This window comes from Nelumbo nucifera, chromosome 4 (assembly GCF_055504915.1).
Source record: "Nelumbo nucifera cultivar China Antique chromosome 4, China Antique-T2T, whole genome shotgun sequence".
Taxonomy (NCBI): domain Eukaryota; kingdom Viridiplantae; phylum Streptophyta; class Magnoliopsida; order Proteales; family Nelumbonaceae; genus Nelumbo; species Nelumbo nucifera.
In genome coordinates, this window is record NC_142652.1 from 77,123,930 (window position 1) to 77,138,483 (window position 14,554).

The 14,554-nt window shown below is 34.7% G+C and overlaps 1 protein-coding gene across 2 annotated transcripts; it reads left to right on the top strand.

Moving 5' to 3' along the window:
• The first annotated feature begins 3,366 nt into the window (after nt 1-3,366).
• LOC104605064 (Protein kinase superfamily protein) lies at nt 3,367-13,689 on the top strand. Of its 2 annotated transcripts, XM_010269679.3 has the most exons (9): nt 3,761-3,814; nt 3,952-4,013; nt 4,333-4,785; nt 5,023-5,394; nt 8,585-8,797; nt 11,315-11,686; nt 11,831-12,074; nt 12,190-12,337; nt 12,889-13,689. In XM_010269679.3, exons 3-9 carry the CDS (start codon nt 4,338-4,340, stop codon nt 13,264-13,266), a joined length of 2,175 nt encoding a protein of 724 aa, XP_010267981.1. In that variant the 5' UTR covers nt 3,761-3,814; nt 3,952-4,013; nt 4,333-4,337; the 3' UTR covers nt 13,267-13,689. The 2 variants fall into 2 exon arrangements, with proteins under 2 accessions (XP_010267980.1, XP_010267981.1); XM_010269678.3 differs by lacking the exon at nt 3,952-4,013 and having other exon boundaries at nt 3,367-3,814.
• Nucleotides 13,690-14,554: the final 865 nt, after the last annotated feature.

A 14,554-nucleotide genomic window follows, 5' to 3' on the forward strand; every position in this document is an offset into this window, starting at 1 on the left:
CGTGGCTAGATTCGGCACCACGTGAATGAAATGCATGGCTTCTGATACTGAATATTAAGTGCATTTTTATATCTTATTTTACCTTTTTTTATATATTATATATATACTGCATTAGCTGCTAAGAATCCTAGATTGCTTAGCTCAGATCATACTTGAATATTTTACTTTCAGTTTCAGAGATGGAAGATGAGAATGCAGAGGAACCAGAGTCATCTATTGACCAATAAATTCCTTTTTAATGCCCAACAATCTTTATTTATAATTTAGTTCATGATATTGACTCTTGGTGGACCACCAATCAGGGAGGACTGGGGTATGTGAAGCAGTAAACAATAAGGTTTTGTATTTGATTAATTCATTTTAATACCCAAGTCAAGCCTAACTATATAGTTCCTAACTCGGTTTGTTTTAGTCAGGAGGCCATTCTTGGGTCGAACAGTTTGATCGTTTAGTTTGAATGGATGGTTCATTCTAATTTAAAAAAATATAATAAAAAAAGGTTAAAAACTGTTATTTGGGTTGACAGTTCAATTGCTTGGGTCAGTGAGTCGCTGATCAAATCAATGATTTTTTTTTGCCAAAAAGCAGTTTTAGGGTGAAATGTAACCGGTTACCTGACTGGTTTGGTCCAACTGTCTGGTCTAGTCCAGTTTTCAAAACCATGGGATTTGCTGAAGCAGTGAAGGGCCATTTGGGAGTGTTTTTTTTTTTTTAAAGCGTTTATTGAAAAAATGTTTATTTTTTATGCACTTATTTAAAAAATTTTACTTTTAAGCGCTTATATCTTTGGTGAAAAAACACTTATTTTAAATAGGAATAGTATAGGTATCTTTGGTGAGGTATTTTTCAAAATGACATGACGTGTCAAGATAAACCAGAAAGAAAATAAACACTTAATCTCAAATAAGTACTTAATATCAGAATAAACGCTTATTTTGGTGTAGTGTTTGTTTGATTTCACTTCAAATAAATACTTTTTTAATAAAAGTGCTGGGACCATACATTAAGTGGAAAATAAGCACTTGTGGGTGTTTAGTAAAAAAGTACTTATTTGATAAAGAAATACTTATTAAAAAACCCACTTGAGAGTTGCTTTTTTTTAAGTACTTGTTAATAACTGGACTTGCAAAAATTTTGGAACTAAAAAGTCCTTGTTTATTTTTTTAAATACCCAGAATACCCCCATCTCTCCTTAAACCCTCTTCTTCCTCAGTTAACAGGGTTGAGCATACCAGCAGTGGCACCTTCCTTGGGAGCAACAGTCAATTGTCGATCGGCGATCGGAGATTAGCACCTTTATTTGGACTTGTATATATATACGAGTGAAGTGAGGGCTAAAATTGTCATTTTTATCAATATAAGCACTTATGGGGAAAGTAGCTTACCAAACATCCCCACCCCCAATAAATGCTTAAAAACATAATAAGTGATCTGGCAAGTGGATCACCAAACGACCTTAAGTAGTTGTTAAAATAAGTACTTCTAAAAAGTAATTGTGCAACAAGTACTTCTTTTAACAACCACTTAGGCCCTGTTTGAGAATACTTAAAAAAAGTACTTCTTTTAAGACATGGGACCATACATTAACTGGTTTTTAAGTACTTATGGGTGTTTGGTAAAAAAGTGGGGAAGAAGTACTTCTTTGAAAAAGTGACTTCAAGTTGGTTTTTTTTTTAAGTACTTCTCCAAAAAAATAGGACGAACCAATCCTTCATAAATTTTTATAATGCCTAAAATACCTCGCGCCCAAAAAGCACTGTTCATCATATTCTTCCCCTCGACATCAACATAGTGTTTACTTTCATTCTTCCTCTCTCATTCTCTCTTACCCATCCTGATCATCCCCCTTTCTTCCCTAACGAGATAAAAAGGAGATTTTTACCCCTGTTGATCGTCTTCTTGACGAGAATAGGGGAGTCGCAACGGCGACAACCTCCCCCCTCTGATCTATTCTTCTAGTGGCGAGTAGGGGAGTTGTAGAGAAAGTTTTACTACCCATTGGGAAGATTGCCGACAAAAGTAAGGAGCATCTTAAGCTTGCTTCCACCTTCGGATGCCAACCTAGCGTGCATCTCGACAACCATAGCATCACCTGCCTTAATCTTTCTATCGACATCAAACATCCCTCCTCTAATTCCCTCAATACACCGACCACTCAATTCCACTTCCGCCGACTCTTCACTTGTCTACCAACCAATATAGAAGCGGTCGTACATGACACTACCGCACAACTCACAGCCAAACCAAAACCCGCCTTCCCCATCTCCACCTCTCGCTCTCTCCTTGCTTCAAACCAGTCGAGTCATCAAAGCAATATAGCCAACAAAACCACCCTTCACTCCACTCCCCCTCTTATATCTCCTTCACTTCAACTGGTATCAACAAATTACTTTTCCCAGTAGCAAACTCGGAGAACCTTCACCGGAAATCTGTGAGGACGTACTGTTCGACTAGATGCCCAAGAGAATTGCTGTTGCAGAGATAAACAGATGGTGAAGAAGAAGAGAGAGAGGAAGGGAGAAATCTCTTTGTTTCCTTCTAATTATAATTATAATAATAATAATTTATAATAATAATATTATTATTAATTAGATCCACATGACAGCCTATGTGGGGGTCCACGTGGGCTCTCAGTTGAAATGTGTGGTATAACATGTGAAAAGCATTGTATATATGTACGAGTGAAATGAGGGCTAAAACTGTTATTTGTGTCAATATAAACACTTATGGGGAAAGTAGCATACCAAACATTCCCACCCCAATAAGTGCTTAAAAAATAATAAGTGATTTGAAAAGTGGGTTACCAAACAACCTTAAGTGATTGTTAAAATAAGTATTTGTTTCACAAGTGCTTCTTTTAACAAGTACTTAATCATCAAACAGGTCTATAGTCCCAACCCAAAATAAGTCATTATTTGAATAAACACTTATTTTTAAGCATTCCCAAAAGTGTTTTTTTAGGAAAGAAGTCCTTTTTGGCCAAACATTCAATTCATAAGCGCTTGTTAGGATAAACACTTGTTTATCTTATTCGTATGCTATAAGCACTCCCACACGGGGGCTAACTCGTTTTCTGCAGGATGGGTTGACTCACTCGGCCTCTCATTTTCCTTTGAAGTGGCATTTTCGTTAATTACTATTTTTTCAAGTTTTACCTAATACGTACCAAAAATAGGCGCGCTTTCTATACCTACCTTCCAAAATAAAAAATATTATTTATTATTTTTTTCCTTTGAAAATATTTCCTTCGCAGACACTAAACGTCTAAACCGCGACATCGATCCGTTTTTACCGTTAGATGATACTTTTCCGTTAAAAGCGCACGTTAGGAATACATTAACGTTAAGCCAGCGCCCCAGCGCCTTCTGCAGCAGTTCTGCTTCTTCACACCGAAAAACCAAGAAAAAAAGAAGGAAGGGATTCCTTCAAGGATTTTGTAGTAAGGTAGAAGAGGAGGAGCTCAACGAAATCAATTCGGAGGGTTTGCACAATCCGAATTCATATTCAGAAATTGGACTGTATGAGCTTAAAATTCCTAATTTTACTACCAGTTATGGCGTCTGAGCCTCTCAGTCATTCATTTCGAGCTCCTCTTCCATTAATCTCACCGCCTTTTGACGATTCATCGGAAGTTGGCGATGACTTCAACAGATACTCTTGATGTTTTTTCTTTTTCCTATTTGAAGTTATTATTTGTTTCAAAGAGTGATCTAACCGACGGTTTATTAAGGTTGAATAGATCTGAACTGTTCGTTTTCTGTGGCGTCGGTGGTGTCGGATTTCGCGGATTCGTTCTCGGTTACTTACAGTACTGGTACGTTTTCTTCGGGCCCCTGTGATGGTTACTTCTTCGATTATTTCGTCCTTTCTGTCATTTGCTTGCGTTTTGAACTTTTCTTTCTTTGTTGGGTGAGGCTGGACTGTTTATTCAATCGACTCCGTAAAATGCAGCGCATTGTTTTATTTAACTGATGGTGATTTGGTTTTTGGAAGCTCGACATCACTGAACTAGGGTTTGTTTCTATCCGGGAGTGTTGATTTTGTTTTGGCTTTGCTCGATGACTACTGATAGTGTTTATGCCTATTAGCTCATTCTTCATATAGAAATATGCACTGTTATAGGTGCTAGATCATTGGCAGATGTATCTACTTGAAATGCATTTCAGCCTAGTGTTCTGCTAACATCATTTGCTCTCAAGAACTTGATATATTCATCCTCCGTACTGTAATTGTTGGGCTCGGTATTATTATTATTATTATTTTTTTTTTAATTTTATTTTCTGTCTTCATTCATATTAGCTGCCTTCAATTCATATATATTTGAATTTTCAGGAATTATGAAAAATACTCGGTGGTTATTTCTGGAATATTTGCTCATTTCATGTTACATATCATTTATAACGGATGCTGAATCGTCCAACTATGTATTGGGAGCACCTCAAGTATCTCCCATCGGCACTCCATTCACTGGGCCTACAACTTCCGAACTTCCCCTTCCGGCTAATCTTCCATTGTTTCACCGGCCATATCGGAAACCTCTTCCTCCACTTGCTGCTCCTGCAGTACCAGTGCCATCTCCATCTTCAGATTATGGCTCATTAACAACTTCTAGTAATCCTCCTTCAAGTTCAAGGGCATCAAAACCATCGATGAAGAGGAACCAATTACCGGCACCTAGTGCTGACCTTCTACCTCCTCTATTGACAGGTGTTGCTCCAGAACATTCAAATTCTGGAAAAATCCCTTCTGGTTTAGCTCAGCCACCATTGTCCCCTCAAATCTCTGGTAAGCTATATCATAAACCAGTTATTGTTTTACATTTTCCAACTTGATTTGGTGGGATCAGGAAATAGAAAATATCATTACACCTTAGAGAAAAAACATAGTACTCAAAATCAGATGGCAACTTGATAGGAAGTCTAGCTTTGAGGCTATGTTATTCCATTCTTGTTAGTTTTTGTTGTTTAATGACTGATTGTCTACTTTGATCTTAATTTGCAATATGATCCTATTCTTGGACAGACTGTTGTGGGCCAGACATGGTGCTGAAACGAGGGAGCCAATCTTGCCATTGTGTGTATCCAATAAAGCTCGACCTTCTCCTTCTGAATGTTTCCCTCAATTCCAATTTGAGTCCTTTTCTTGGAGAATTGGCTTCTCAGCTTGGTCTACGAGTTTCTCAGTTTGAGATCATCAACTTTTATGTACTTAGCTTATCAAGGTTGAATATTTCAATAGACATTACTCCACATACAGGGATAAGCTTTTCTGCCAGTGACTCACTTGCTATAAACAAATTGCTTGCTGAGCATCGGATTCATCTTGACCCATCATTAGTGGGTGACTACAAACTTCTTAATTTTACCTGGTTTAAGCCACCGGCTCCTTCTCAAGGTAAATGATTTGTTCTGTTATAATATGGTCTCATTGCCTCTTTCTTCATGCTGTGGTTCTGTGATTAATGTGTAGACTTTATATGTGCAATCCTGTACTTGCATCTTCTATCTGCTACTTCACTTTGGTTCATTTAGAAATGGGAACGTAGAGAACATGTGGTGACATTTCCAAATCTTCTTGAAGTATAGGAAATATAATAACAATAGTGAGAGAGGCACTTGTATCAAATTTCAGAAAATGATATAAGAAGCATATAAATTAAAATTCACTAATATTTGAGATGACTCAATTCACTCAGCAAGCTTTGCCTTGGTTATCTAGGAATGGTTGCGTGAATGATTAATCTTGTCTTGCTATTCCTCTATCAAGGGCCACACCATTTGTTAATGATTAAGCAAGGATTTAAATATCGATATGATACGTCTAATACGGGGCTTATCGTATCGGTATCGGCATCGGCCAGAGGGGATATGGGATATGCTACGACTAAACCCGTATCCCCTGAATCGTGCGTATCAGAGCGATACACATTCATATCGACCTGTATCGTGTTGCATTGACCGATACAGATCAACATGTTTCTTGCGTGTGCGCGTTTATTTGTAAAAAATGTGCCTGGTGTGATTCGAACACAAATCACCCAGTGTTGAAGCCTTAACTGCGCGATTGATCCACTAGGCCACTTTCATCTTATGAAATTTAATGAAATAAAATAACTTTTTTCTATTCTAGTGTCCACATGTAATGCAGAAAAATTACATTCGTGTTTAACAATTCTGGCAAAATAAAAAAATAATGCTCAAAACTAATATTTTATAAACTAATAGAATAAATAATTTCTTAAATCCACATTTATATCAAAAATTTGTTTAATCTCAAGAAATTTATACGAAAAAAGATATTAATAATAGAAGAATTATTTTAGTACTTAATATTTATATATTTGAACATGATATGTATCTTAAAATTTTATAAATTATTAATTAATATTTTAATTTGAAATAAATAAAAGTATATATATTATTTATAAAAATAAAAATATTATTTACAAAAACCTCAAGAATATAATATAAATTGAATTTGTCAAATCCACTAATGTACATTTATATCAAAAAATGATTTTTTTATCTCAAAATTTATGGAAATAAAATATTAATAATGGAATAATTATTTTAGTAGTTAAAAATTATGAATTTGCATATGATGTGTATCTTAGAAAATTTAATATATTTGATATATTTTAAGTTAATATTATATATTTTTATAAATTTTAATTACATTTTATAATAACGTGTTTATTGTTTACAAAAATAAAATATTGTTAACTAAACATTTTAGAATTAATTTTTAGTTGATTTTCAGTTAATATTAAAAATTAAAAATAGTAAAATAGAAAATAATCAATATAATAATTCACATATAATAGTTGCATATGTTTTGTGTCTTGAAATTCAATAGAAAATAACATAATAATAGCTTTGTGCATGTATTAATTTGTAAAATATATATATATATATATATATATATAAATATGTTCCAGGATTTCTTGATTGATACAATATCAATAAAATTTTATGATTTCTATGCATCCCACTATATTAATTGTAGTATATTTCTTCACATATACCTTTAGAATATACATTTTCTATGTATCTATACATTAATTATGGCTATTTTGATCTTAAAAATAATGTTATTAATATGTTTATGGAATTATTTTGATCTTAAAAATAATGTTATTAATATGTTTATGGAATTTACATGCATTTTTCGGTGTATCTATATTTTTTCGTCCGTATCCATGTGTTTCCAAAGCGTATTCGAATCCGTATCTGTATCTGAGTGGTTCGATACAATACCCGATATCGATACTTTAATCCTTGGCACTAAGCCACTGCTCATTAATGCAAACATGATCAAACTGCCCCAACCAACTTTTCCTTATCATGCCACTAATTGATGTTACAAATATTATGCATTAACTGCTGGAGTGCTAGTGCCATCTTCACAGTCTTGCCACTAATCCATGTCAACATCCCTATCTTTAATATGCTAATTTTATGGATGCATTTTTTGTTGATTACCCAACATTTTATTCCATATTACATGGTTGATAACTTAATCCTATAGCATGTCCATAAAATTCTCTTTAAACTTGAGTGATACGAATGAACAGGTAATTTACATAACATTTCCTTTTTATCTCCTAGCTTATTTGACATAAATGAACAGGTAATTTACAAGATAAATGCCATTTTTTATATTGAACATTAATTAGTAACAAAAGCAACAGTTTTTTGCAGGCATATAATGTTAGAATTCAAAAAATATCAACTATTTTAATGGTATATACTTTTCATAGACATTCCATATGTCCATACTTTCTCATCTTGCTGGGTCAGACTCTTGGGCATGTGTCAGATTCTGATTCCTAAGCTTTTCTTCCTTTTTATTTCATGTGTTCACTCAGAGTTGCTACTTGCTATACCTGATCCTTATTTTGGATGTACTAAGCATGACAGTTAGGGGAACTTACCTTTTATGTAGTAAAGTTAGGCTGCACTTGGCATTCCTTATTTTAAGGACTTATCTACTTTTGCAGTTAAAAATTCAATGTTCATTTAGAAGAAAAAAGGAGATAAGTCCCTAAAATAAGGAATGCCAAATGCAGCCTTAGTGTCTTAAGATACTGATCAAGCATACAAAGTTATTGTTTTATAAATAACTAAAATTTATATATCTTTAGAGTTTCCTTAGGAGAGTCCATGCAACACTGATACGAATTTAACCTGATACTAACTCACCCCTTGTTAATTATTTATTACTAAGTTTTTTTTTTGCTCTTTTAAAATAAGGAAATGTTGTGCAAGGATAAAATTGCTTTGTTATGAAAGGATGAGGATTTCATTTCCTCTTTGGGTGAAGTAATTTCTCTTTTAAATTTCATTTCAGATTAACTTTATGCAGCTAATTCATTATTCTGAATGTTCTTTTCTGTTTTTTTCCCCTTAGGGGGGGGGGATAAATTTTGTATCTGTGGATAATTTTTTTTCCTATCCTGCCCGCTTAGTTCATTCATCAATATAGAAAACTTGGTCTTTATTTACTCACACACTTTGTTTACAGTTAAACTATTGGTATTGATGACCAATAATCTCTGCATACTTACTTTAGCATCTGATTACAGCTCCTGCTTCAGCTATGTCACCTATAGCTGCTTCAGCCCATCTGCCCTCTCCTTCTACACTGTCTGTTGCTGGTAATAAAGGGAGGCATACAAAGTTGATTCTGATTCTTGGTATTGGTGTTAGTCTCCTTGTAATCATAATTATATCTGTGCTAATAATTCATGCATGCACATCACTTCCAGAAAAGAAGAAATCGCCTCCCAAAGAAATAGGTACGTATTTCAAATCAATTAAGCATCTCTTGTGATGGCAGAGAACTAATTTACTCTATACCAAATGATTATGGTAAGTACCACTAGATAAGATATCAGATTAATCTTTTTTGTATATATACCTCCGAAAAATCAATAATGAAAAGAAAACAGCATGGAATTATTGGCTGGGTAATTGGGGAAACCTGCAGCGTTTTGAGCCTACCTGAATGCAATACCTGCAGATGTTAGTAGTGAAAAGTAACACTCCATTAGAATACAAAATCTATTTGGAATTAGGGGGGTTGGGTTGCCCAAGTTGAAGAATTTCAACTACATTGAGTTTGGGTTTGGGCTTGGGCCCATTCAAAATTTGACAAATGTTCAACCCAACCTGACCCAAGTTTCCACCCCTTATAAATTAACAAAACATAAAGCTCGATTAATCTAACATCTAAAAAGTAACTAAAAGGAAGGCAGTCAACAAGAACAAAACTACAGATGTTTTCTGGGTTACAAATGGGGACCCAGCTGAGTAGTATATTAAACAAATGGGTGTATTGGTTGGTAGCAAGAGGCTAGGGCTACATGGGTTCTATTAGAGGTGCTCATGAAAATCTGAGAAACAAAAAGTCTGATCCAAAAACCAACAATCTGAACCATAAAATCCGAGTGAATCCATCGGTTTGGATTTGGTTTCATTTAATCTAGGAATAAACCTGTGGTTAACCGGATCAACAGTATCTTACTATATTTATAATAAATATTTTTTATTAATTATATACTATGAATATATAAATTTCCAAATTGTCATATGCTAAAACAACAATGAGATTGCCATTTAGAAAGTCACCCAAGCACTCCTCTCTATCATTTGAATTCCCCCAACTAGTGTTATGTGTATTATTTAATAAGTTGAATATTGTGTTGTTTTTGACAATATTGTGGTTGATGTTGAATTGTGTGTGCGCTTGGCTTATTAGAAGTTATGAGTATTGAAGATTGATGTGTTTTTATAATAATCATTAGATGTTTGGTTTATTTGGTTGTATTTAGATAAATATTGTTGAAATTTTATTGTACATCTTTGTTTTGTTGGTGGTGAAATATTAGTTGGTTGTTTTCTTTAATTTAGAGACTGAAGATAATTTTTTTGTTTGCATGAAAATTACAAACAAAAACTGATCAACTGAACCTGTTTACTGATTAATTCAGTTTGGTTTACTATTATATCAACTTGTTACTTTGCTTATTTGTTTGGATTATTTTTACATGACAATTCATTATTTTAAACTAAATATGCCTTGATAGTTTTCTGAATGGAATTGACTATAATATTATATATAATAGAAAATTTATGATTAAAAGTGATTGCCTAATGAACTTAATGATGTAATGTCTTTATATGCAAAAGTTATTACCATTGAAAATGTGGCAAATGTCTACATGGATCATACCCAACATGGGTCTCATATTCCTAAAACCACTGCATAGCTGGTGCTTAGGTGCCTGCCTAAGCATTTTTGTAAGACAGCTAGTCTTGCCTTGCTATTCATTGCTATATTGACCATCCTTCCTCTTCTCCTGGTAAACACCTACCATCCCTGTTCATTACTATATCAGCCACCTAAAATATAGATACCTGTGATTCATAATACATACATATATATATATACCTGTGTTGTCATGTTGGGTACCAAAAATATTTATAATCTAAATTTCATATCAACACCTTGTCTGGCCATGTGTTCTGCCTCTGGTTATATGGCTTATCGCTCATTTTGTTGCTTCACTTTTGCTTTCTTTGATTTTTTTCCTTCTTTGATTTTGTTGCTTCATTTTTGCTTGATCAAATGAAAATCAATATTGAAAGCTTACTGTTGCTTTTCTTTTTTCCTTTCCTTTTTAAGCTATCAACTCTTTAGGAATTCAAAGAGGTTGGTTTGGTGGTTTTACAAGGAAATTGTGTGCTATTATTTTTTATCCATCACTAGATCTTCTATGTACTTGTACAGAAAGTCTACCAATTGACCATCTGAGCTCTTTTTTCTATATGAGATGTAAATTTTTCAATCTTATACAGTTCAACTTCTCAAAATCTTACTTCTTCGTTTCCTGGAAAAATGGATTGGATCTAAATTTTGCCTGAGTGGTCTTGACATTGGATCATTTCCCCTTCTTGGGACAGTGGGTGGTAACCTCACATCAGATTCAACATAGTGCAGGTTGACTTGTATGAAATTCCAAGAGTGAAGATGTCTCTTCTCCTGTGTGATTACTGTACTTCCAAATATTAAAATTAAATAATGAAATGAACAGCACATATTAGGGATCTTGGTGTGTGTGTGGGGGGGGGGGGGGGTGTCTCCCTGAGAGTAAAAATAACTCATTGAGGGAAATACATTAAGAATGTTGGACCGTAAGTTTAATTAGAGAAAGGAACTCAGGAAACAAGAACTTAATATGGATCTGATTTGCACTATTATTATGAAGTTCCTTTTTAAATAAAATTATACATAACTGGAGTTCATATTGCAGCAAAGCCAAGGACTACAGATGCAATTTCAAAAGGAGGATCTCTTCCCCACCCGAGCAGTACACGATTTCTGGCATATGAAGAGCTTAAAGAAGCAACAAATGACTTTGAGCCTGCAAGTGTGCTTGGAGAGGGTGGATTTGGCAGGGTTTTCAAAGGTGTCTTAAGTGATGGAACAGCTGTTGCAATCAAGAAACTTACTAATGGAGGACAACAAGGTGATAAAGAGTTCTTGGTTGAAGTTGAGATGCTTAGCAGGCTGCATCACCGTAATTTAGTGAAACTTGTAGGCTACTGTAGTAGTCGCGACTCTTTACAGAATCTCCTCTGTTATGAACTTGTTCCAAATGGAAGTTTAGAGGCCTGGCTCCATGGTATTTCACCTTCTTGTGCCACAGATTTCTACATTTGTTTTGATATCTTTATGATATTAACTGCTTTTAGTGAAGATCGAGTCTCCACTAATGAAGCATGATAGATAGAAACTGATGCTTATAGGAATGTTTATGTTTTTTCAGGCCCCTTGGGTGTAAATTGCCCTCTGGACTGGGATACCAGAATGAAGATTGCCTTAGATTCTGCTAGAGGGCTTGCATACCTACACGAGGACTCACAACCTTGTGTCATCCACAGGGATTTTAAGGCATCAAATATATTACTTGAGAATAACTTTCATGCTAAAGTTGCTGACTTCGGCCTAGCCAAACAGGCACCTGAAGGGCGGGCAAATTATCTGTCCACTCGTGTGATGGGCACATTTGGGTAAACATCTACTGTGCTTCTTAGTTCTTACCAAAGCTACTCTTTGCTTTATTCTTTTATTATTTTACTATAAAGTTGTTGTGAATACTTAGATGGCTTTACCAAATGGAACTAGGTATGTAGCTCCAGAATATGCCATGACTGGCCATCTACTGGTAAAGAGTGATGTATACAGCTATGGGGTTGTCCTCCTTGAGTTGTTGACTGGAAGGAAACCTGTTGATATGTCACAACCTTCAGGCCAGGAGAACCTTGTTACCTGGGTTAGTACTTTCCTCTCCTATTTTATTGATCCTAAATTCCTACATTTCTGCCTTGTTTACTTGCTTTTCCTGGGTATAAGTGCTATCTCAGATAGCAAGTTTTTTATTTGACTCCCCATTTAATATTGAACTTAGGAGAAATTGTGTATATGCACGCATAGGAGCTGGGTACTTGGGTGAAATTATTTGACTTTTTTTTAAGAAAACTGCATTTGTTGACTTAGGTGCATAAATCGGTGCAAATAACATGCAAAAATTTATTGATTATATTACCAAGAATTACAAATTTTGCATTCATGTCCAAATTAAGGGCTATTTCCCTTTTCCCATTTTATTTTCATCTGTATGCCTAGTGCAAAATATAGGAATCTTAAAGTCTGTGCCATGGTTGTCTCAGATTTGACAAACTCCCTGAGGTTGATGCTTCCACTTCCAGAATCCAACATTTAATAGATTTAGTTGATAGACATCCCTCCCTCCTCTGCTTTTGTTAGAGAAGTAACTCACTGTTCTCGGTATAATTTGAAGAACTATGCTTTTATTGCATTCAGGCAAGACCAATTCTTAGAGATAAGGATCGACTGGAAGAGCTTGCTGATCCAAGACTAGGTGGCAAGTATCCAGAGGATGACTTTGTACGTGTTTGCACAATTGCAGCAGCCTGTGTTGCCCCTGAGGCAAACCAGCGTCCAACAATGGGTGAAGTGGTACAGTCTCTAAAAATGGTGCAGCGCATCACAGAGTATCAAGATTCCATGTTAGCCACCTCGAACAGCCGTACCAACCTCAGGCAGTCATCCACTACTTATGAGTCGGATGGAACTTCTTCAATGTTCTCTTCTGGCCCTTTTTCTGGTTTAAGTGCATTTGACAATGACAACATCTCTCGAACGGCAGTGTTCTCAGAAGACTTGCATGAAGGAAGATGAGATTTTTTTGTCAAGTTCTCCAGCTGCCATCGTCTGATCTAAAGCTTTTATTCCATTTAATCATACTTGAAAAGTGGCTGAGGATTTGAGATGATGGTTGTTGTTTTCCCCCTTTTTTTTTTCACCCGTGTGGAGAAACCACTTTCAGTTTTTCCCAGGTAGTGTTTGGTCATCTGCAGAGTTGATTGTATATATTCCATGTAGCTTTTATTTTTATTTTTATTTTGTTTGCTCACATTTGCTTTGAACTGTATTTTTTTCCTTTTTTTTTTTTATCTATCTCTTCAGTATGCCTCCCGGGAGCCCTTTGCATATTGTTTCTCTTGTTTTCTCTCTTTTTTCTTTGGAAAATTTGAAGGGAATTATTGTATTTTGAGTACTGAGGTGTGATTTATTTTGGAATAGAATCAATTTTTTTTTCCAGTTTTCTTGGTAAGCATGGAAGGGGATTTGTCTATATATTGATTCATATTCTGGTCTGGGAGCATGGTTTATTGGTTTGTTACTGGCCAGAAGCAGCCACTTTTTTAGCCGTCCTCAGCACCTAATTATTACTAATACTCGAAGTATCAATTATCTCACTTTTTAACAAGCCCTACCCTTCTCTTTCTCCTCTCAAGCAGATGCTTTCAATTTGGGCTATGCCATCAACAATAAAACTCTTGTCTGGCTTAACTTCTGCTTTTTTTCTTTTTTTTTTCATTTTTATTTATTTATTAGGCTCGATTTAGAAAGAATACAAATATAAATATGTACAGCAAATTCATACAAAATAATACAAAAGATAAGGTTCTATATGTTTGTATTTGTACTCCTTCCAAACTGAGTTCAACTAAATAAAATTAGATGTTACAAACAAAATCTTCAATCTCAGGCATGCCTCCCAATTACACACCCAGCTCAATAATACCTCTAAGGCTCTGAAACGTTCGTTTTTCAGAAGCTACTTATTCAGGTAAATGCATTTATCAAGTAAATATTTCTTATTTGGGTAATTGCATTTACCTATGTTCTTTTATTTTTTAGATAATTAAGATAATGGTCATTTTAGCCATAAAAAGTTATTACTAAAAGGGACAACTTTGTCTTATCCAAGTGTTGAAAACTTTCCCCCAAATGGAAAAATTAATTACCCACCAGAGATAAATATCACTTGTTTGGATAAATGATACCTAGGGAAAATAAATTTTTCTTGGATACTACATAAATCTGAAAAAAGAACATGAACATATCTTTCTCCCTCTCAAAATCCAAAAAACAAATGAATCCTAAGAGAAAAGTTTACTCC